The 23,978-nt window shown below is 38.0% G+C and overlaps 1 protein-coding gene across 4 annotated transcripts in view; it reads left to right on the top strand.

The window, feature by feature from the left end:
• entpd1 (ectonucleoside triphosphate diphosphohydrolase 1) overlaps positions 1-20,805 on the top strand; it is an 89,112-nt gene extending 68,307 nt beyond the window's left edge. For all 4 annotated transcript variants that reach the window (XM_020940681.2, XM_055150272.1, XM_055150273.1 and 1 more), the window contains exons 6-10: positions 1,111-1,314; positions 9,351-9,608; positions 14,875-14,988; positions 16,645-16,782; positions 18,474-20,805. In XM_020940681.2, coding sequence (XP_020796340.2) covers positions 1,111-1,314; positions 9,351-9,608; positions 14,875-14,988; positions 16,645-16,782; positions 18,474-18,680 — 921 coding nt within the window. In that variant the 3' untranslated portion in view covers positions 18,681-20,805. The remainder of the gene's footprint in view (positions 1-1,110; positions 1,315-9,350; positions 9,609-14,874; positions 14,989-16,644; positions 16,783-18,473) is intronic.
• Positions 20,806-23,978: the final 3,173 nt, after the last annotated feature.

Here is a 23,978-nt window from a genome sequence, read left to right as displayed (position 1 = left end):
AAGAAATGTCCCACAATTACACCGAACATTCACACATGAGGAGATAATTACAGTTACGTCTTTACTTGTGGCAGCGTTGTAGTACAGTCATCGTCATATTGTCATCATTATTTCACTCTGTACTCAGTGGTGGTGAGATGCTTTTGTAGCCACAGCTGCCCCGGGGTAGACTGACAGAAGAAGCTGCCAATCTCTACTCTTTGAACATCACTAATCACTCACAAGCCACAGTCATATGGAGATAAGGTGGGTAAGGTGTCTTGCCCAAGGACACAATAACAAAATACACTGGTCAGTGGTGGGAAGTGCTAACACTGCAACTACATTAAGACACAAGAACCTCTAGTGAAAGAAGTCTCAGTTCTGCATCATGTAAATTGTTTGTTACATAAAGATGAAGTGTCCTTTTAAAAAACATTGCAAAAGAAAAATAAGTACAAATCAGGTTGCAGTTTAAAACACAAATAAAAGGAAAATTGGGCAAGAGCACGCCAGAATCATCATGTTTCTTAAAGGTGCACTGTGTAATATTTCTGGTGGAGGGTTCGCTACCTGCTTGTCGTAGTTTTGTCTGGAATGTTCCATAGTATAGATAAAACCTATATCACAACTAAGTCTGGTCCAGGTCTCAGTCCCGGTCTGGTCCTGGTCTTAGTCCCAGTCTGGTCTCAGTCCAGGTCTCATTCATGGTCTGGTCCTGGTCTGGTCCCAGCATCAGTCATGATCTCAGTCCCGGTTTGGTCCCGGTCTCAGCGCCGGTCTCAGTCCTGGTCCTGGTCCCGGACTCATTGCTGGTCTGGTCCCGCTCTAAGTCTTGGTCTCAGTCCCAGTCTCGTTCCAGTCTGGTCCCAGACCTGGTTCAGTCCTGGTTCAGCAAACGAGAAACGGTCGTTATCCATTTTTTCCGTTATTCGTTTAAACACAAAATCAAAAACTGAAAAAACGAATCATTATCCGTTTTTTTCATTTTGGTGTTGGAGACAAATAATGAAGAAAATAGTTGTTTTTTCATTTTCTTATTTTTGTATTTATTTAGAAAAATGAATGAAAGAATGATACATGGATTATATTCTAATATGTATATGTATTTTTGTGTTATTGTCCTTTCAGGGCCTGGAGACCACAGGAGCGCTGGACTTGGGCGGAGCGTCCACTCAGATCAGTTTTATCTCGGACACTTTCGACAGCTTAGAATCTCCCACTAATGCTGTCACTTTCCGTCTCTACGGCAACGACTACAACCTGTACACCCACAGCTTCCTCTGCTACGGCAAAGACCAGGTCCTCCGCATGTCCATCGCTCACCAGACAAAGGTACACCACAGGCCGAGATCTTCAGTTCAGACACAGAATTCAACTTTGACTGGTTTTAGTTTAATAATAAGTAAGAATGTAACAATAACCGAAATATCGTGATATCGTATCGTCAAAAGTCTCGCAATATACGGTATATCAAATCACAAGTTTGTTTACTTAAATGCATTGTTTTATAGTATCAACAGCTTATAAACATCGAAAACTACATATCCCATGATTCATTTCAGCGCAGATAATGTGAAGAACTAGAAAAGCACTCAGAGAGCGCAGACCTCCGCCAAGGACTACCCCCATTTTTTATATAAATTGCGATAAAATCAGTCTTCTGGATCAGATCCGGATCAGCCTTTGGAATATGAAAGAGGATCCCATTGTCCATCCCTGAGTCAAATTTCATGGGGTTTGGTCAATAATTAACCGAGATATTGAGAAACAAAATGTTTGGCCCCATTTACCACAATGTTAACTAAAATTTCAAAGTGATCCAGAATCCAGGATTTCTTCTGGATCAACCCCAAAATGAAATCAGTTCTTCCTTTTCACATTTTCAACAAATCCTGAAAATTTCATCAAAATCGGTCCATAACTTTTTGAGTTATGTTGCTAACAGACAAACAAACAAACAAAAACAAACAGACAAACGCCGGCAAAAACATAACCTCCTTGGCGGAGGTAAATATGTTTTTACTTGAATTCCTGGGATTATGATGGAAATAATTCAGACCAAAATCTGGTCAATAAGCAAAAACGTGTCCTGTCTACAATTATATCAGCCTCTTCAAAATATCGCAATAAATATCGTACCGTGAGATGCATATCGTGATAATATCGTACCAAGAGATTTGGATATCGTTACATCCCTAATAATAAGTTAATGAGCAAAATAATAATGATTTATGTGGAATTAATGGGTTTCAGCTTCCTGTTATATGCAACATTTTAAAGAATTTTCACATTCAAAAGATATAGTCATTTGTTTAAATTGTTAATCGCTATGGCAACGGTCCTCAAAACTGAAACTGAGCTCAAAATGCTTTGTTTTACAGCTACATTTATAAATTTTTTAGGCCACGTTTATATAATGACGGTCTGAACAGAAGACGCAAAAGTGGTGTCGCACCTTAATTTTTTATTCCGTGTTTAGACGAGCGTTTTGGGAGGAAATCTGTGTGCATACGGTGACGCAAAAGTGTGTGGAATTCGATGTATGGAAATGATCCGACATGTTTGTTTCTGTGTACTATATGTGACGGCAGTGTAGACGGAAACGTTACAGCGGATTATATTCAATTTTTCCACTCTGGAGTGTGGTTTCAGATTTTTGCATTTTTAAACCTCAAAAACGCTGTTACCATCTAAACAAAAGGCACTTCTGATAAAATATTTTGTTGTTTTTACTCTCAAGTGTTGTCATGTAAACAGGCCCTTAATAAAGTTTGGAGATTCCAGGGCTGAAATGATCCAAACAATTCTAGTGTTTCCCACAGAAAACAGGCAAGGTGGAGATTCCGGGCCACTCGTTGTCAGGACGGCCGATTTAACTTTAAAAAGCTGCGGGAAACACTGGATTTTAGTGAATTAATTATGAATTAATAATCCAATCTCTAATGTTACTGTGGATCATTCTAGATAAAACTATGACATTTCTATGGAGACAATTAGGTCCCAGAAATGTTGCAAAGTGTCCCTTTAACTATGAATTAATACGAAATGTAAATACAAACTCCATCATCTTGAATCAACCTTTTTAAAAACACAGTGGAACACATCCTGTATGACCACATGACATCACAAGATGGAACAGTGTTTTCCATTTGAGAGAAGAACTCAGGTGTGACTGAAATAAAACACAACTCCAGGTCTGTTTTTGATGAGGAAATGACATTATAACCAGTGTTGGGAAGGTGACTTTTAAAATGTATTCCCCTACAGATTACAGATTACATATCCCAAAATGTAGTTTGTAACGTAATCCATTAAATTACTTAAAGTGAGTAACGTAATCTGAATACTTTGGATTACGTGATATTGTCATGTTTTTTAAAACTACATGAATGTACCAACCACATCCTGAAAATTCTTGTTTGTTCAGTCTTTATTTGACCAGATTAAAAATATTATTGATAGAGAAATGATTTTTATATGAGATCAATGCTGCCTTAAATTATGTCCACACTACTGTTAGTGTCATATTGTATTAGTTTAGTCCTAGTTTAGACCTGGTTTAGTCTTAGTTTAGTCCGGGTTTAGTCCTGGTTTTAGACCTGGTTTACACCTGGTTTAGTCCTGGTTTAGTTCTGCTTTTAGTTCTGGTTTTAGTTCTGGTTTAGTCCTGGTTTAGTCCTGGTTTAGTCCTGGTTTAGTTCTAGTTTAGTTCAGTCCTGGGTTTAGTCCTGGTTTAGTTCTAATTTAGTCCTGGTGTAGTCCTGGTTTAGTCCTGGTTTTAGTCTTGGTTTTAGTCTTGGTTTTAGTCCTGGTTTAGTCCTGGTTTAGTCCTGGTTTAGTTCTAGTTTAGTTTAGTCCTGGTTTAGTTCTAGTTTAGTCCTGGTGTAGTCCTGGTTTTAGTCTTGGTTTTAGTCTTGGTTTTAGTCCTGGTTTAGTCCTGGTTTAGTTCTAGTTTAGTTTAGTCCTGGTTTTAGTCCTGGTTTAGTTCTAGTTTAGTCCTGGTGTAGTTCTGGTTTTAGTTCTGGTTTTAGACCTGGTTTACACCTGGTTTAGTCCTAGTTTAGCCCAAAATGTGAAAACAGGAAAATACCGCCGTGTAATCCATTTATTTCAACAAAGTAACTGTAATCCAATTACCACTCACTGAAACAGTAACTGTAACTGAATACAGTTACTCATCATTTGTACTCTGATTACATAACTCCAGTACATGTAATCTGTTTCTCCCCAACACTGATTATAACATAGATCAGAAAATGGCGTAACATGGGCCCTTAGTTATATAAAGTTATATAATTTAACAAGTTTCAGACACATGTTTTGATGTTTGATTATTCTATATTTTCCATTTGAATCATATTTATTCATAGTTTTCCAATAGGTGATTTCACCAACGCTCTTCTGTACATGTCACATCAATCTCCATAACATCTGCCATGTGCTCCCGCTGTGATGTGCTCAGTCTTAATTTTATCCATCTGTTCTTACGTCTTTTGTCCTTCAGATTTTCGACTTCCAGCCTGACTTTAATCGCCTTTACTGTAAACATGTCTCGCTAATATGAAAAGATAATGTTTTAGTCTCATTTGAAGTTACATATTAATACTTTCCGTCACGCTGGGGCTATTCTACGTGTATGTGCATGGTGGAATGTTCACCAGTTACCATGGAGACACAAACAATGCACAGATTAGCAAATACTGACAAAATAGTTTTAAGATAGTCAGGAAAACTCAAGATAAAATACAAAATGGGTTTAAAATGGATCAATACAAACGTTCATGGTCCTGTTTAGGTGTTTGATATTCATCAAAAGTGTGTGAAAGTGAAATCAGATCAGTTGACGTTCCAACTATGACTATGTTGACCCAATTTTTTTTTTGCCCCTATGCTCCAGTATCTGATCTTTTAGTGACAGTCTGAATGACACAGATCAGATTTTTTCAAAATGTGACCCAGGCCACTTGGATATGTGCTCCTAAAGCCGATACATATCCGATCTTTTGACATGCGTCTTCAGTCTGAACGGTCAGGTCGCATTCATCCCACCTACACGTCAGGCTCAGCGTCCAGTCAATGCAGGGAAAGCGAGGTTAGTGAGTTTATTGCCATTAGGCCAGTTAATAAGCAGCAATAACGTGTCCTACCACAATTATGCAGACGACACTCAGATCTACGTCTCTCTGGCAGCAGGAGACTATGGACCAGTGGACTCACTCTGCCACTGCGTCCAACAGATCAGTGTGTGGATGCAAAACAACTTTCTCCAGCTAAACTCTAACAAGACTGAAGTCATAGTGTTTGGTCCACAGAAACAAAGGGACAGTGTCAGCATCACCTCCAGTCTCTCTCTCTAAAACCTTCAAATCAGGTAAGAAATCTAGGGGTAATAATGGACTCAGACTTGAACTTTAACAGCCACATCAAATCAATAACATCTGCAGCCTTTTACCATCTAAAAAACATAGCAAAAATCAAAGGTTTACTGTCTAAACAGACTTGGAGAAACTTATCCATGCGTTTGTCTCCAGTAGGTTAGATACTGTAATGTTCTGCTCACTGGTCTCTCCAAACGAGCTGTGAGACGCTGCAGAACATCCAGAACGCTGCAGCTCGGGTCCTTACTCGAACTAGGAAGTACGAGCACATAAGTCCTGTGCTCAGGTCTCTGCACTGGCTCCTGTGCCTCAGAGAATAGAGTTTAAAGCAGCTCTGCTTGTACAAGTCTCTCCATGGCACCAAAGTCCATCTGTGACATGTTAGTGTCATATGAACCATCTCACACTCTGAGGAGCTCAGGGACCGGCCTCCTGCTGGTGCCCAGAGTCACGACTAAACAAGGGGAGTCAGCGTTTCAGGTTCACGCAGCTAAAACCTGCAACAGTCTGAACATGTGAGACAGACTCTTCTGTGACGCTGTTTAAATCCAGGCTCAAAACATTTCTGTTTAACTGTGCATAGAACTGAAAGGTTTTCATTCCGTACTCTTCTCTCCAATTTATGTCTCTCTTTTTTAATTTTAATCTTCATGATTATTTATGTTTTGATTTGTTTTTATAATGATTTTAATGTATTTTTTATTCTGTAAAGCACTTTGAATTACTTTGTGTACGAATTGTGCTGTACAGATAAACTTGCCTTGCCTTGCCTATTAATATTTGGGGGGGGATCGCTGTATTCATGCCAAATTGGAAGAGTCTTATAGGAACCGGGCAGTTTCTGAAATTATTGCCAAAGAAATGTCCGAGCGCAGCTACAGACGGTCCTGACTCCAATGTCAACGAAAACTAAAAGAACCTGCGAGCCAAATACAAGGAGACTAAAGACTCAAACAAACGAAGCGGCCGTGGACGTGTAATCTGTCCATTTTATGAAGAACTGGACCTTATTTTGAGGAGACAAGCTGAGCTTTTAGGCGACTTCCATAAACAATGAACACGCTCACTGTGTGTGATGTCGTTGTGTCCTTCAGTGCACATGCGGGACACTTTTGATGCGTTTAAAGTTCACACTGGAGATCACATACAAGTCGCACTGAACTGGAAATGTGAATGAAAAAAAAAAAAAACGGATTTCACAAAAAAATCAGAATTGAGCATTAAGCCCTGCAGTCTGAACGTAGCCTTAGTCAGTTCTTTCTGGTCAGATTGTGTTAAAACAAAGATCAGATTAAAGTCTAACAGGCTCCAGACAGCGCAGTGCTTACAGTTAGCATCACAGTCCCAGGCAATGTCGATGAGCTGCAAAGGATCAATAATTTATCCGGTTTTAGACACATGTTTGGATTATTCTGTCTTTTCCTTTAACTCGTATGTGTTCACAGTTTTCTAACATTTTCATTTATCGTATCTTTTACTTTTGTCTATAAATCATCTTTTGTACATTTAATTCAAACACATTTAAAACTACTTCAGATGACAAAAACAAAAGTCAACAAAAGCAGAAATATCAGATATACAGATAACAGGGTACATGGGAAAACTACAATCAAACACAGAGATATCCTGTATATCTAGTATCTGTACATGTGAAAACTTCTCCACAACATTAATCGTGAGCTCCCATGTGTTGGACTCTTTCCTAATTCTGTCCATCTGTCGTCTGTGTGGTTTGGTCTTACGTCTTTTGTCCTTCACATTTCAGACTTCAAACCTGATTTTAATTACCTTTACTGTAAAACCTGTCTTGAGATTATGAGCAGATGTTGTTTTATCCTTATTTAAATCAGGTCTAAACCAGGCCTAAACCAGGATTAAACCAGGACTAAATCAGAACTAAACCAGAACTAATTCAGGACTAAACCAGGTCTAAATCAGGTCTGTAACCAAGTCTAAACCAGGACTAAACTAGGACTAAACCAGATCTAAAACCAGGTCCAAACCAGGACTAAAACAGGGCTAAAACAGAACTAAAACCAGGTCCAAACCAGGACTAAACCAGGTCTAAATCAGGTCTGTAACCAAGTCTAAACCAGGACTAAACTAGGACTAAACCAGATCTAAAACCGGGTCCAAACCAGGACTAAACCAGGTCTAAAACAGGTCTAAAACCAGAACTAAACCAGGTCTAAAATCAGAACTAAACTAGGTCTAAAACCAGGTCCAAACCAGGACTAAACTAGGTCTAAACCAGGACTAAACTAGGATTAAACCAGGTCTAAAACCAGGACTAAAATACATCTAAAATCAGGTCTAAACCAGGACTATAACCAGAACTAAAATCAGGACTAAAACCAGAACTAAACCAGGTCTAAACCAAATCTAAACCAGGTCTAAACCAGATCTAAACCAGGTCTAAACCAGGATTTAACCAGGTTAGATTAGTTGTATACTTGTTCTTGATTTCCATACATTGACAATATTTTCAGATAATGTATTTTTAATCAGGTTTTAAGACATATATTTTCCTTTTTAATCATATTTATTTACTCTTTTTTAACTAACTTCATTTACTTATGTTTTACTTCTATCTATAAATCATCTTTTGGGTCTTTCACCACCTCTCCTCTCCACAACATCCAACCTGAGCTGTCCGTGTGCGCACTCCTTCCTAAATCTATCCGTCTGTATTCTATTCTTACATCTTCTGCCCCTCACATTTCACACTTCAGACCCGGCCGTGGTAATAAAAGTCTGAAAAGCGGGCCGCAGACGGGCTCTTCTCAAATGTTGTGGAAATGGGGCTGTAATGTAAAATCGCATTATCACCATCCTGTTCGTATAATCCAATCCAAACCTGTTTCCACTGGACTCTGAGCATCTGGCGCCAAGACGTCAGTCAAAGATTCAGTTAGCCCGGGGTTTTTTCTTCGGGATCAGATTTGAATGAAGCAGGTGAAGGCTTAACGTCATAAGAAAGAAGGAAGTCTTGATTGGAAAACTTAAAAATGAGGATTAAAGTGTCCATATTACGCTTTTTGTCAAATCTACTGCATGTTATAATGTTGTTTCCTCATCACAAACAAATCTGGAGTTGTGTTTTGTTTCATTCGCGCATGTTTAACACACAAACTCTGCGTATTTAAGAGGGTTTTTTTTCTCAAACTAAAACCACTTGTGATCATGTGAAACTAAACACACCTTCACTAGAATCATTTGGATAATTTCAGCCCTGGAATTTCCAATTTTGCCTCAATAAAATGTAAATGGTGGCTGTTAATTTGAAAGTTTCAAGTCTCAAGTCTTTGACCTCAAGTCTGAGTCAAGTCCCAAGTCAAATACAGGCAAGTCCAAGTCGAGTCTCGAGTCACTGGCCCATAAGTTCAAGTCAAGTCCAAGTCGTCTGCTTTGAGCGTCAAGTCATTTTAACCAAAGTACCAAATAGAGCTTATATTTTTGCAATTTATATGACTTTTATACTAAATTGTACTTAAAACATCTTAGTATATTTAGTATATAAGAGTTGTAGAATTTAATTTAGTTAATTTTTCCTTTTTAAATGTCTTGACAAGATCTTAGTGTGAATCATTACGGTCAGAATAGAAAGAATTCAGATTTAAAAGTGCTTCTCAAGTCTTGTCAAGTCTTCTCAAGTCCGAGTCCCAAGTCACTGACCTTCAAGTTCAGTCGAGTCCCAAGTCTTTGTCCATTTTATAAAGTCAAGTCTCAAATCCTAAAAATAGTGACTGAAGTCTGACTCGAGTCCAAGTCACGACCTGTAAGTCCCACCTCTGCTAATAACAAAGGGTTACTTAAGCGTTTTATACTCTATAGAAATGCAATCATTTAAAAACTGGACTGGCATTTCAGATTTCAACAAAGTAAAATGTAATTATTCCTTAGTCATAGTCAGTTTTGTCTTTTTAATTGTGTCCAGGCAGTTCTTCTCATGTAATTTCTCTCTGTTAAATGTTTGCTTCTTTCTCCTAGTCAGGCCCAGGATCCATTTCGGACCCGTGCTTCCACAACGGCTACAATGAGATAAAGAACTACACAGTGGTGTACGACAGCCCGTGTGTCTCTGCTCGAAAACCCACCTCCGGTCCCGCCACCTTCACCCACTCGGGGCGAGGGAACTTCGACCAGTGTCAGGAGCTGGTCAAGAACGTCTTTGACTTCACACAGTGCAAGTACAGTCAGTGCTCCTTCAACGGGGTCTTCCAGCCAACTCTGCAGGGGCCCTTTGTAGTGAGTATCATCATAATATTATCATTATTATGGGGTTAAGAGTTCACCAGCTGTCCTTCCTTTCATTGTCCCGCAGCACGGTTTAATCCCCCCCATTTTTTAATAAACATTTTTAGTCCCTGTACTTAAACTAATAATATTTTCACCATCATCATTTCCTTTCATAATCTTTTACTATTTCTTAAAATCTCAAAGCATTATTTTTTTTAAATTATTATTATAATCATTATAACTGTTACAACAACAATAACTGTAATACTTGTTATTGTCTCTACTATTGATTACAATTATTACAACAATAACTTATGAGTAGTAGTAGTAGCAGTAGTAGTAGTAGCAACAGCAGTAGTAGTAGTAGTAGTACTAGTAGTAGTAATAGTAGTAGTAGTAGTAGTAGTAGTACTAGTAGTAGTAATAGTAATAGTAGTAGTAGTAGTAGTAGTAGTAGTAGTAGTAGTAGTAGAAGCAGCAGCAACAGCAGTAGTAGTAGTAGTAGTAGTAGTACTAGTAGTAGTAGAAGCAGCAGCAGCAGTAGTAGTAGTAGTAGTAGTAGTAGTAGTAGTAGTAGAAGCAGCAGCAACAGCAGTAGTAGTAGTAGTAGTACTAGTAGTAGTAGAAGCAGCAGCAACAGCAGTAGTAGTAGTAGTAGTAGTACTAGTAGTAGTAGAAGCAGCAGCAGCAGCAGCAGTAGTAGTAGTAGTAGTAGTAGTAGTAGTAGTAGTAGTAGTAGTAGTAGTAGTAGTAGTAGTAGTAGTAGTAGTAGTAGCAGTAGTAGTAGTAGTAGAAGCAGCAGTAGTAGTAGTAGTAGTAGTAGTAGTAGTAGTAGTAGTAGTAGTAAGTAGTAGTAGTAGTAGTAGAAGCAGCAGCAACAGCAGCAGCAGTAGTAGTAGTAGTAGTAGCAGCAGTAGTAGTAGTAGTAGTAGTAGTAGTAGTAGTAGTAGTAGTAGTAGCAGTAGTAGTAGTAGAAGCAGCAGCAGCAGCAGTAGTAGTAGTAGTAGCAATAGTAGTAGTAGTAGTAGTAGTAGTAGAAGCAGCAGTAGTAGTAGTAGTAGTAGTAGTAGTAGTAGTAGTAGTAGTAGTAGTAGTAGTAGTAGTAGTAGTAGAAGCAGCAGCAGTAGTAGTAGTAGTAGTAAAAGCAGCAGCAGTAGTAGTTGTAGTAGTAGCAGCAGTAGTAGTAGTAGTAGTAGAAGCAGCAGTAGTAGTAGTAGTAGTAGTAGCAGTAGTAGTAGTAGTAGTAGAAGCAGCAGTAGTAGTAGTAGTAGTAGTAGTAGTAGCAGCAGCAGTAGTAGTAGTAGTAGTAGTAGAAGCAGCAGCAGTAGTAGTAGTTGTAGTAGAAGCAGCAGTAGTAGTAGTAGTAGTAGTAGTAGTAAGTAGTAGTAGTAGTAGTAGTAGTAGTAGTAGTAGTAGAAGCAGCAGTAGTAGTAGTAGTAGTAGCAGCAGTAGTAGTAGTAGTAGTAGTAGTAGCAGTAGTAGTAGTAGTAGTAGTAGTAGTTGTAGTAGAAGCAGCAGTAGTAGTAGTAGTAGTAGTAGTAGCAGTAGTAGTAGTTGTAGTAGAAGCAGCAGTAGTAGTAGTAGCAGCAGCAGCAGTAGTAGTAGTAGTAGTAGTAGCAGTAGTAGTAGTAGTAGTAGTAGTAGTAGTAGTAGAAGCAGCAGTAGTAGTAGTAGTAGTAGAAGCAGCAGCAGCAGTAGTAGTAGTAGTAGTAGTAGCAGTAGTAGTAGTAGTAGTAGTAGTAGTAGCAGTAGTAGTAGTAGTAGTAGAAGCAGCAGTAGTAGTAGTAGTAGCAGTAGCAGTAGTAGTAGTAGTAGTAGTAGTAGTAGTAGTAGTAGTAGTAGTAGTAGTAGTAGTAGCAGTAGTAGTAGTAGTAGTAGTAGCAGTAGTAGTAGTAGCAGTAGCAGCAGTAGTAGTAGTAGTAGTAGTAGTAGTAGTAGTAGTAGTAGTAGTAGTAGCAGTAGTAGTAGTAGTAGTAGTAGCAGTAGTAGTAGTAGTAGTAGTAGTAGTAGTAGAAGCAGCAGTAGTAGTAGTAGTAGTAGTAGTAGTAGCAGTAGTAGTAGTAGTAGTAGTAGTAGTAGTAGTAGTAGTAGTAGTAGTAGTAGTAGTAGTAGTAGTAGTAGTAGCAGTAGTAGTAGTAGTAGTAGTAGTAGTAGTAGTAGTAGCAGTAGCAGTAGTAGTAGTAGTAGTAGTAGTAGTAGTAGTAGTAGTAGTAGTAGTAGTAGTAGTAGTAGTAGTAGTAGTAGTAGTAGAAGCAGCAGTAGTAGTAGTTGTAGTAGTTGTAGTAGAAGCAGCAGTAGTAGTAGTAGTAGTAGTAGTAGCAGTAGTAGTAGTAGTAGTAGTAGTAGTAGTAGTAGTAGTAGTAGTAGTAGTAGTAGTAGTAGTAGTAGTAGTAGTAGTAGTAGTAGTAGTAGTTGTAGTAGAAGCAGCAGCAGTAGCGTCTAGTATTTCCAGTTTTTACTCATCCGAGCTCTAACCAGGTCCGGCCCTTTGCTTCTGAGATCTGACAGTATAAAAAAGAGACAATAACTCGGAAAACAGTTAAAAAACCAAGAGAAATCATTTTTAGACATAAATTTTCCAACTATTTTTTCCGTTATAAATGTAGCGCTTTGAATATTTGGCCCCAGACGACCTGTGGTGAAGTCTTTCTCATATCTGTGTCTGTCTGAAGTGTCTCTGTGACATTGTGATGTGACTTATGTAACCGTGAGTGTGTTTGGATGAGACAGTCCGGTCTTTACCTTGACAGTGTTTTAATTGGAGCAGTGAGTGGTGCTTGTTGACCTTAGACTTCCTTATCAGAGGAAGGGCAGCTTCCAGAAACTCTTTTATTGTCAGTGTGTGAAACAGTAGAACGCAATAAACATGAGCATACGCCCGGGTTTAATCACTGCCCGTCTGAAATAATATTACTTCTACTGTGATAAAAGTAGATATTCACAATAACACTCACATATAGGCATTTTAAATATAAATTAATTATCAAAACCAGATTAATCTTATTGCTGTGTTGGTTACATAAACATTGTGATGAGATGTTAAACCAGCTTACACAAATTTTAAAGGTGCACTATGTAACTTTTCTGGTCTGGGTCTGCTGCCTCCGTGTTTCCATAGAGATGTAATTCCCTCGCATGTAATGTTCCACAGCGTAACATTAATTTTTATCTCTGTACTTAATCATAAATACCTTGAAACACATTCATTCTCACTCTTCACAGATCCGACCTGTAACGTTACTGTGGATCATTCTAGACCACAGGTGTCAAACATACGGCCCGGGGGCCAGATCCGGCCCTCCAAGACCTTTAATCTGGCCCTCGGCTGATTTTCTACTAAAATATTTTTATTATATTTTCTATTAAAATCTTGTTAATTTTCTGTGGTGTTTATCACAGCAGCGTCTCCAGTGTCTCTGTACGTGGCCCCTCCCACCAGAGCAGCACAAATGAAGACTTGTCTCTTTCCAAACGCTCTTAAAGGACGATCGTTTTGACTGTTGACCGTGACACCCTCATCAGAAAAATGAATGAAAAGTGGAGCCGAGTGCAGGATTTTACAACAAAAATTGACTTATTCCTATTTACATCCAAGTTAATGTTAAAACTTTGTGTTGAAATTGCATTTTTTTTTTAAGTTTCAGGTTGTTCATAATATTATAATATTTTGTAAAAGAAAGAGTTCATCAATTAAAAAAATATTTCTGTAATAGATTTGTGTTTCTCTGCACAAATATTTGAACTCATTGTTATTTTTGGGGTTTATATGACATGAGTTTTCTGATCCGGCCCCTTTAGGATCAAAGTCAGTTGGATACGGCCCCTGGACCAAAATGAGTTTGACACCCCTGTTCTAGACAAAACTATGACATCTCTATGGAGACAGTTAGGTCCCAGAAATGTTACATAGTGCTCCTTTAACTAAATTTTTAATACTTTTGCTAAATGAACTGAAAGACTTAAGCTCTGTTAGGGACAATGGAACTAAAAAAAGAACCGAGATGGATAATGGAATAAATTAAATAATGTTTAATTAACAGGGATGTAAAAGATAAATGAACAAAGTAGACTAAATATATATATAGAAAATAACCTAAACTAAGAAACAAAACAGAACAAAAACGGGTCACGCAGGCGTACAAAAAAATGAGTGATTAAACTAAGGGACACACAAAAACTAAAACACAAGTGCCCCTAAGTAAAACCACATAAACCCACAAAAAGAATCGAGTGGCAAATTTTTTTAAAAAGGCATAAAACAGAAGTTAACAAGCGCAGTTGGAAATAGCAACCTGGTCTCCCATGAGGCATCGTGGGGACAGTTTATCACCACAGAAGCAGCTTATGAGGAGCCCAGCCCATATAGAATGTCTGTGTTTACTTTTTCTGAGATTTTGAGACCACCCCCGCTGCTCTAGCTCGATCCTTCTCGGAGTTATGACCAAAAACGCATATTTGAACTTGGTTACCTTGACCGGTTTCAACCTGTAACATCCAGTGTACCCCGGTTATGCGTGTGCCAACTTGTGCGATGACTGGGTGAATATTTTAGGCCGCACATGGTTCAGAAATTGCCTGTCCTTTATAATGGCGTGACCTTTCAATTGACCCGTGTGATCTCAAATGACCTCGGATTGTCACCACATTTGTTTTTTTGCAGCATGGGGCGTGGAGGCTTGATCCACGGACCAAATTTGGTGACAATCGGTCCATAAATGACGGAATTATCGCGGGTGGACAGACACACACAGACACACAGGGTGAATACAAAACCTGGTAGACCCATCGGGGACCAGGTAACTAGAGTCTCAACCAAACAAAGTCAGACACGTACAAGCACAAAACGAGTGAATGACAAGAAAGAGACACACACGAACACAAAATGGCACATGGACCACCGAGACCTGCAGCCCCAAACAGGGGGAGGAGGGTTAAGGTGAGACAGGATTGGCCAGATGTAAAAGTACTCCACCAATTATGGACCAGGGCTCTCACAGCAGGATTCAGGACAGCCAGAAAAATAAATTAAAACACAAAACAAGGCAAAACTGAAGGTCTGGGGCGGTAACAGAACTGTATTCACACGAACTCCCATCATCTTGAATCAACCTTTCATCGCTATTCTAATTAAAGACAGGGCGGCCTTCCCTTCCTGTGATAAAACACAAAATGAAGCTGTATCCATCTCTGTTATCTCCTGAGACAGAGGGAAGAGGAGTGTACGACTAAAATACCCTGCGTCCATGACCTTTGTGACCCTCCTGTCTTCCCTTAGGCCTTCTCCGCGTACTTCTTCGTCATGGACTTCCTGAACCTGACGGATACTTCTGTTCCGCTGGAGAAAGTGAAAGAAGCTCTGGCCGGTTTCTGCGCCACGCCCTGGGACACGGTGAGGATGATTTAAAATGTCCTCTTCGTACTTTCAGAGCGTTGTAATTTATTACTGGAACGTGCTTCATGCGTGTTCTAACCTAATGTATCAAAAGTGTCACACTGTGGACCATTCCAGGCAAAGCGGGAATCTTCTATATTTGATTTTAGTACAACTGAACCTGGGCTGCCAATGCCTTAAGGGATCACTGTGAAACTTTTTCTAGTTGAGGTTAAACTACAGCATGTCATTTCTGGATTAGAGTTGACAGGAATATTCAACACTGTGACATTAAACTTAGCTATTAAATATTTATTCATTTGTTTTTTTTTTATTGCTTAAAAATGCAATAAAAGGTTTGGGCTTGCCTCTTCACAGATCTGACCAGACTGGCTGTGGGTGTTGGGGTTTGGGTGGTGAGGGTTTAGATCAGAGAGAGGTTTTTTTTAGGTTTAAAACAACTGGATTTCACCATTGAAACTGGCAACATAAACATAAACATAAACATAAACATAAGGGTCCGTCCATATGAAATCATCTAAAAATTCTAAAAACTAATCCAAAAAAATCACCAAATGAAAGAATAAAAAATTTTAGCTCAATCCTTTGAGTCGTTCCTGAGTTATGGCCCATTGAAAGTTTTTCAGAGACCTTCATTTATAATCATTTTTGAGAAACCATAATTTCATAAAAAATAGAGCTAGGAAGCTGAACATTTTTATTATTGTAGATTCTTGGTCATAAATTCTAAATCTGTTGTCAAATACTATAATATGACGTTTGAAATGAAGTTAATAGTAGATGTTTTATTACTTTAATCTAATCAGAATAATGCCAAAGTGTCTCTGGTAAAAAATATTATCAACATCTAACTGTGCCCACATGGGGAAATGAGGGTCCAAAGAAGAAATTTGGTCTGTGTCCATATTTGGGGCTCTACACCGTCCACATGAAAGCTCAGAAAAGTGTGAGATTGTTGTCAGAAATGGTCATTCTTTCAAATATTCAGGTTCAACAGTTAGTTTGTAAATATCTGCTTGGAGTAAATACATCTTGGACCTCAAAAATTTAAAAATAAATCGAGCTGCAACCAAATTTGAGATTTTAGAGGCCCACAGTGCCCCCCTTAATAAAGATATCTAATATTTGACAACAGATTCAGAATCTATGACCAAGAATCTACAATATTACAAATTTTCAGCTTTCTAGCTCTATTTTTTATGACGTTTTGGTCTCTCAAACATGCTTGAGGTATCTGAAAAAGTGAGCATGGCCCCAAAATTTCAATGCGCCATAACTCAGGAACGACTGAAGGGACTGAGTTAAAATTTGAGATTCTTTCATTTGGTCATTTTAGAAATTTTTAGATTTTTTTTTTTAGCTAAATCTGAGATGTCTCATAGGGGAGATTCCTTAAAAATGTCTGATTTCACACGGACTCACCCATAAACAAGAATATATCAGTGTTACAATCTGTAAAAGTTGTATTTGATTTAAACTTGTCTGCTTCATATTCAAGGACTCATTTCAGGGTGGTCATTTTGTAAAATTTTGAAATCCAGATCTTACACACTGTTCCTTTTATAGATTTTTTAACCTCTGCACATGGAATTTCCTTAATACTTTATTATTCTTGCCCCAATTATCAAACACTATCTTTGCTTTTCTCCACAGATAAAGACACGGTATCCGAGCGTTAAGCTGAAGTACTTGTCTGAGTACTGTTTCTCAGGCACGTACATCCTCACTCTCCTCACAGAAGGATACAACTTCACCTCAGAGACTTTCTCCAACATCAAGTTCATTAAAAAGGTCAGTAAAAAAAAAAAAAAACAAAAAAAAAGCATATCACTAAAGCAGGGGTTTAAAACATACACTGAAATACTGATTGTTGGTTCATTTGAGTATAAGGTTGGTACACATTTATCTTAGGTGTATTACAGTTACTTTATTAATCTTAAAGTCTTGTAAAAAATAAGAGTAACATTTTTATGGCCATGAAGATATCACTGTTATTTTTCACAAGACCCAGATATACTGCTATAATGAGACTTTATTTATATCTAATTTAAACAGTCTGATTTCATTTATTTATTTAACTTTAAGATGTATTGTACTCAAAGTTTTAACCATTTATGAATACCGACATCATTTTTAACTTAAGATAACGTTCATTCACTATTATGGGGCTCATTAAAAAGCCTTTAACTGGCCTCTGTAGTGCTATTGTGCCATCTAGTGGATGTCAGATTTGTTACAAGTATTTTTTATTTTCTAGATAAGGAGTCTCCAACCAGTAGCTCTATCTACCACCTTGCAAGTAGTTCGCCATGGGATTTCTGAATTATGCCATTGTGCTGAATAACAAAAGAAACAATTAATTACATGCCTACGAACTTTGTAAATATATAATTTTGAAGCCCAACTTTGTACACTAATAAAAGGACAATGGTTTAAGTTTTATAAGTGTCTAACAGTACGCAAAGGCTCTCCCTCTCTCTTATAATCATCTCATTTTGCTAAAATGAGTAGCTCTCTGGCATTTTTTTTTTTTTTTTTTTTTTTTTTTGTAAAACTAGCTCATCGAAGGAAAAAGGTTGGAGGTTCTAGATAAAGTTTGTATATAAAGAATCACTACTACTATATAATGGATCTCTACTATAGTCTACATACATTTGTGAAAATGTTATGAACTAGTAAATATAATTATGACGTTGCACTATTAAAAGGAAAAATGAATTACCAGGAATGGTTAATGATAACGCTTTTCCACCTTCAAGGCACTCAAAGGTATCCAGGCTGGCGCCACCTAGTGCCTCCGCTCAATTTCATTTCTCTCCAGCGACTAGGTCAGGAATCGGAAATACACTAGACGGCTCGCAAGAACCTCAGAAATGCGAGTCCGGGCACCAGCAAATCAACAAAGAGTCATACATTCTGTGTTGGCAACGATTCCCGAGATCGAGGATTTAAAGCCGGAGCAAAGAGAATATTTGGTGAATTTTATGGAGAAAGACGTTATTGCCCTTCTTCCTACGGGATTTGTTGCATTACATACGTCACGACCAAATAGCAGAGACTAGTTAATTTTTTTAAAAAAGTACCCGTCTACCGTCGAGCGAACTATGCTGCGAGGTCTGACGGTTTCCACAAAGTGAAACCGGCTGATGAATCAGGCTAACTCAAAGGAAGCACTCACACACACTTTCATACGCCAATGTAGTCAAGGTGCTTTAAGTGTCTTGTCCAAAGAAACAACAATAGTATACATCAGGACAGGGAACTTAAAAATGTAGTGCCATAACTTCATATTCCTAACCACATGATACTGTCAATGTTGTTCTACATTTGCACTACACAATTTACAATTTTCAGTTTTACGATATTCCTACTTGTTTTACTAATACAGTCATTCTCAAGTCCCTTTAGTTTAAAATCTCCTGGTCTCTGCCTCAGTCTCCTCTGTCTAAAACATATTTCCTCCTGTTTCTCCCCGTGCACAGATCAAAGGCAGTGACGCCGGCTGGACTCTGGGTTACATGTTAAACTTGACTAACATGATCCCGGCTGAAGCTCCGGACACGCCCCTCCTCCCCCACGCTGGCTACGTGTCCGTCATCACCTTCATCGCTCTGGTCCTCTTCCTCCTCTTCATCCTCAGTCTCCGCCCCCTCTGGCCACGCTGCTCCCAAAAACCTCAGATCGTATAAAACCACTCCTGCACACTGTAAAACGAGACAAGTCCGCTTTACTTTAAAATACTGAGTTGGGTACTGGTATAATATTGTTTTATTCATTATTTACATTTATTTCAGATGAATTGATTACATAACAGAACTTTAAATCATATAAATATATTAAATGATTTTTTAAAAGTTAATTTGTGCCAGTTTTGTTTGCAACCATGTGCAAATCTGAACTTTGAATCATAACCAAATATTTCCAAAGAGTAGGCTTCGGACAATTCAAAATAATGACTCCAAAAAAAAAAAAAAAGAAAGAAAAAAAAAGTTAGGAAATAAAGCCACAGTATGTAACTTTTTAGTCAAAAATAGAAGCATGTTCGGGTTTTCTTGGTTGTTTGTTTTGTTTGGGTTTTTTGGGGGGTTTTTTTGTATTATTTTGGTCACTTTTACTGGTCAAAACATGCGTTCTTACTCTGAGCGGGCTCGCATCTCCACAAACCTGACTCTTATTTGACCTGGAGAATGGCCACCTCCTGCTTGTTTCCATGGAAATATTGTTCCTATGGCTGTAATAAACTAGTCAGGTCACTCAGTTTCATTACTCTCCAGCGACTAGGTCAGGAATCAGAATACACTAGACGAAGACACCAGACTAGACTAGAACCTCGGAAGTTGTAGACCGCGCACCGGCCAATCAGTGAAGAGCTGTGAAGCCATGACGTCAAACTCAAGCGCCTGTCTGGTCACTTTTGTGGTACAACACAACAGTAAACAAAGCGTTTGAGATGGATGTAGACGAAGACAGACATTCTGTGTTGGCAACGATTCCCGAGAAATGGTTAATGATAGTGCTTTTCCACCTTCAAGGCACTCAAAGGTAACCAGGCTGGGGCCACCTAGTGCCTCCGCTCAGTTTCATTTCTCTCCAGCGACTAGGTCAGGAATCTGAATACACTAGACGGTTTTCAAGAACCTTGGAAGTGCGAGTCCAGGCACCAGCCAATCAACAAAGAGTTATACATTCTGTGTTGGAAACAATTCCCGAGATCGAGGATTTAAAGCTGGAATAAAGAGAATGTTTGGTGAATTTTATCAAGGGGAAAGACGTTATTGCCCTTCTTCCTATGAGATTTGGGAAAAGCTTAACTCTTTCCCCCTTGGATGCCCACTTGGAACAACTCATACATATGTTAGTTTGTATGGGTTGTAGTGGCCCACACCTATCACAGCCTCTGTTTACATGCGAAAAACCGAGCCATTTGTAATGGTCGTCAAATCACGTCTTCAGTGATACAGCAGAGGTGTCAAAAGACGTCATTAAGGAAACAAGGGAGGGTCATCAAATGTAGTCTTCATGGGGGAAAGAGTTATTATACCAGTTAGTCCTGTCAGAGGCGCATTACAAACGTCACGACCAAATAGCAGCGATTGGTTAAATAAAAAAGTACCCACCTACCGTCGAGCGAACGAATAAGAGATGATTTCATTTCGTAGAAACCGGCTGATGAACCAGGCTAATAAGATACCACACTATGGCATAAAATGTATCTATCTTCATGGAAAATGTAAACAAAGTATGTTTTTTATCCTTCTATTTCCATGGAATCATGCAGTTGTCGTACCACCTTCAGAAAGTTACATACTGTATCTTTACGTTAATGCTGCTGCTGAAATCCTATAACTTTATTAAAATGTTACAACACCCTTTACTCTTTTAAAACAGATTTTTTAAAAAATCATTAGTTATTATTATTGATTTAACCCAACTTAAAACAAATAATTATAGTTTCATGATGATTTTTAAGTTGAGCTGACTTGTATGTTTTTACAGTGTCGTTCCTGCATGTGAGAGGAGTGTATGGACTTTATTATGACATTCCTCCAAGAAGTGTCAAAATAAAAGATGTTTTATTTCCAGACTCCAGAATTTCAAGGTCAAAGTTCAGTGTGCAGCTGCCAGGACCGATCCAGGGACTTTTATTTTGAAGGACTGTTTTATCCTGATTTCACTGAAGGACGTTCTATTCTGTTCTGTTCTGTTCTGTTCTGTGAGAGTGAATGAGAGAGCGACTGTAAATATTGTGCGTACCCAAACCAATGCATGTATGTGTTATGAAATATAATGTGAATAAATAAATAAATAAAGTAATCCAAGTTTATATAAAACACAGCTCTTGTCATGACTGGACTAAAACAGAAGAGAAAATATAAAAAAAATCTGTTTGAAATTGTTTATTTAAGTTTATTTACAGTCTATTTACAACTTGTTATCAACATAAAACAGTTAATTGCACTTTTAATTATGTATGATACACTTATGGACACTAGATGGCAGTGTTTACATCTGTACGTTCCCAAATCTAAACAGAAATGTACAGAATTGATGTTAACATTTTTCTACAGTGTATGTCAGTGCTACAACATTCAGACCGTTTGATCTAAAAAGTGTTCAACTTAACATAAAATTAAAAGTAGTTCAATCCTCAATTTTGTTTAAAAAAAAAAAAAAAAAGACACTTAATGAACTCAACATTTGCTTATACTTTACCGCAGCCTTGTGTTGTGTTTTGTGACACTTGATTGGGAATTTACTAGGGACGTAACAATATCCAAATCTCACGGTACGATATTTATTGCGATATTTTGTGGAGACTAAGCAGCTAAATCTGTTAATATTCTACTTTTTCCTCTTAAAATGTCTTGATGAGACTTAATCCAAAGAACTAAGACTTAAAAGTGTTAGAACTGTTATTTCTTCATGTAGTCTGCACTGAAATGGAGCAAAGGATCATGGTCTATGTAGTTCCCTCTGTCTTTTTTTAATTATTGCTGCACCATAACTCTTAATTTAAGCAAAGACACTTGAAATTCGATATATCGTGATTGTCCACGATATTATTGTGAGAATTTTGACAATACAGTATCACAATATTTTAGTTATTGTTACATCACTAGAATTTAGTATTAAAATTGCTTTGAAATTTTCATTCACACATTTTTATCGAATAAGTTTCTCATTTGGAGAGAATTGGGCAACATCTGAAACAACTGAGAAAGAAATCCTAACCAAATAAATGCAAAGAACCTGAAACAGAAGAAGGAAAAATACTATTTGCATACATTTTTGTTCTAATTCCATATTTTAACGGGTAGCAGTGAAAGTTCTGTTCTCCTTTAGGATATTATCATCATCATCGCTCTCGTCCTGACAGTTTTTATTTCAAAAACGTTGAGATGCAGATATATTTGTCAACATGTGCGTCCCCAGTGCAAAAACTCAACAACGGCCAGCGCAAGAACGGAACAGTGCCACCGTGTCGATATATGAGTATGTTATATTTGATCTGGTGCGCATTGTTTATATTTCTTCTCATTATATTGTTTATATTGAGAAGAAATGACATGTAACACGTAAATGCCTTTTTTTTTTTTTTTTACATTACAGCAGAGAAACTTTTGATTTCAGTGCGACCAGTGATGTTGGTGTCCCTTTTTACCCAGCGCATCAAAGTCTGGAGTTAGTTTTGTTGTGGCGATTCTCAGGACGCGTTCGTGTGGTGTCGGAATAATCGAAAAAATGACTTTCACAATGAGAAAATTCACACGAACGCCTCTTCATGTCAGAAAAACAACTCGGCAAGTCGGATCTTTCGACACCACGTGAATATGACCACATAATACGGCGCACCACAACAAAGGTCAATGTATCTAGAGTGCGCCATCTATTGGGAAACGCCGGAATTGCAGAAAAAATAAAACATTAACAATTTATTCAAGTTTGGCGGGCCGGATTCAAAGGTTTAAAGGGCCGCGTACAGCCCCTGGGCCATAGTTTGCCCACTCCTGATCTAGGGACTTGTTTCAAACCCATTCTTAATTGGGTCAAATACAGTAATAATAAAGTAATAACAAAAAAATTTAATTAGTTACTTACATCCTATTACACATTTTATCTTACAATAGTCCTCCATGAGCGCCAGTATTGTAAAATGTGGGCTAATGCTGCCTCCTAGGGGTCTAAAAACACTGTTACAAGCTGCTCAGAAGGACTCCACAATAAAGTTTCAAGTGATTTCCTCATCATGTGTTAGAATTTTCCATTATGTACAGTACATGTAACACAAGCTGATGTCATAAGCCCATACAGTAAGTCTTGCATTGCAGCTGGTCATGTGATTTCCCTATTCAAATCTCACTGGCGATTACGTAAAGCTGTAAAAGTGAACTGTCAACTCTCCTGTCTGTCACTTACGGTACCAGGAAGTGTGGCCGCCCAGCCTTTCCTAAAAATCCAACTTATCTGTGGGGAAAAGAAAGCGCAAAAACAATCTTTATCTTGATTGTAAATGTGTTTCTGTGGTTTAGACTCTGCCCATTTTTGTTAGGGTTGGCACAAATGTACACGTTACCTCATTTAGGAGGAGTGGGTGATTCTATATGAGTCATTTCTACAGTAAAAAACGAAAAATATATCAACGTTAAAGATCCTAAATTACGCAAAATTGACTCTTGTGAGCTTTAAGTCGTGTTATAATGTTGTTATCGCCTCAAAAACAGACCTGGAGTTGTGTTTTGTTTCATTCAAAATGCTCTGTGCCAACTTGTAATGTCATGAAGCGGTAGTTTTCAAGTTAATGGCTACCTTTTACTTTTTGTTCAGCAGAGGTCGGAAATTATCCGAATAATTCTAGTAAAGGTGGACCACTTTCTGTATTACCGCTTGACATCACAAAATAGCAGACAGTGTTTTCCTTTTGACGTAAAAAATCTGCGTAAATATGCCTCATTCACCTGGAAAAATAGATCTGTATACGTCTCTATACAACATGAAATAAACATTAATCAACACATTGTTTTAAAGCATAATTAACTTAAAAGTAACAGATAAATCCATGTATCAAGGGCGACCAAGTTCACCAGTAATGTTACAGTAACGTTTTAGAGCGATCAGTGACACCAACTTAGGTCATTTGTTGGGACGTCCTTCACCCACTTCAACAAAAATGACTGAATAAATTAAAAACTTCCATCTGATCAGACACTGTGTGAATGAAAACTGTTACATAGACACACTACCGGTCAAAAGTTTTAGAACACCCTCATTTTTTCGGTTATTTATTCCAATTCAAGTCGTGAAAGTCCAATGAAGAGCTTGAAATGGTACAAAATGTAAAAACTGAACAGTCAGATTTAAAAAAAAAAAAAAAAAAAGATAAAAGATACAAAAGACAAGTTCAAGCTCTGCCAAAACTACCTCAGGAAAAAAGAACAAGATGATTTCTGTTGTAAAAAGAACGAGCAAACAGTAAACGGTAAAAACCT

Source organism: Boleophthalmus pectinirostris, unplaced genomic scaffold (genome assembly GCF_026225935.1).
Source record: "Boleophthalmus pectinirostris isolate CB_2022bp ecotype Guang Dong unplaced genomic scaffold, ASM2622593v1 HiC_scaffold_14, whole genome shotgun sequence".
NCBI lineage: Eukaryota > Metazoa > Chordata > Actinopteri > Gobiiformes > Gobiidae > Boleophthalmus > Boleophthalmus pectinirostris.
Note: the sequence above shows the minus strand (reverse complement) of the source record. Positions and strands in the feature narration are given on the sequence as shown.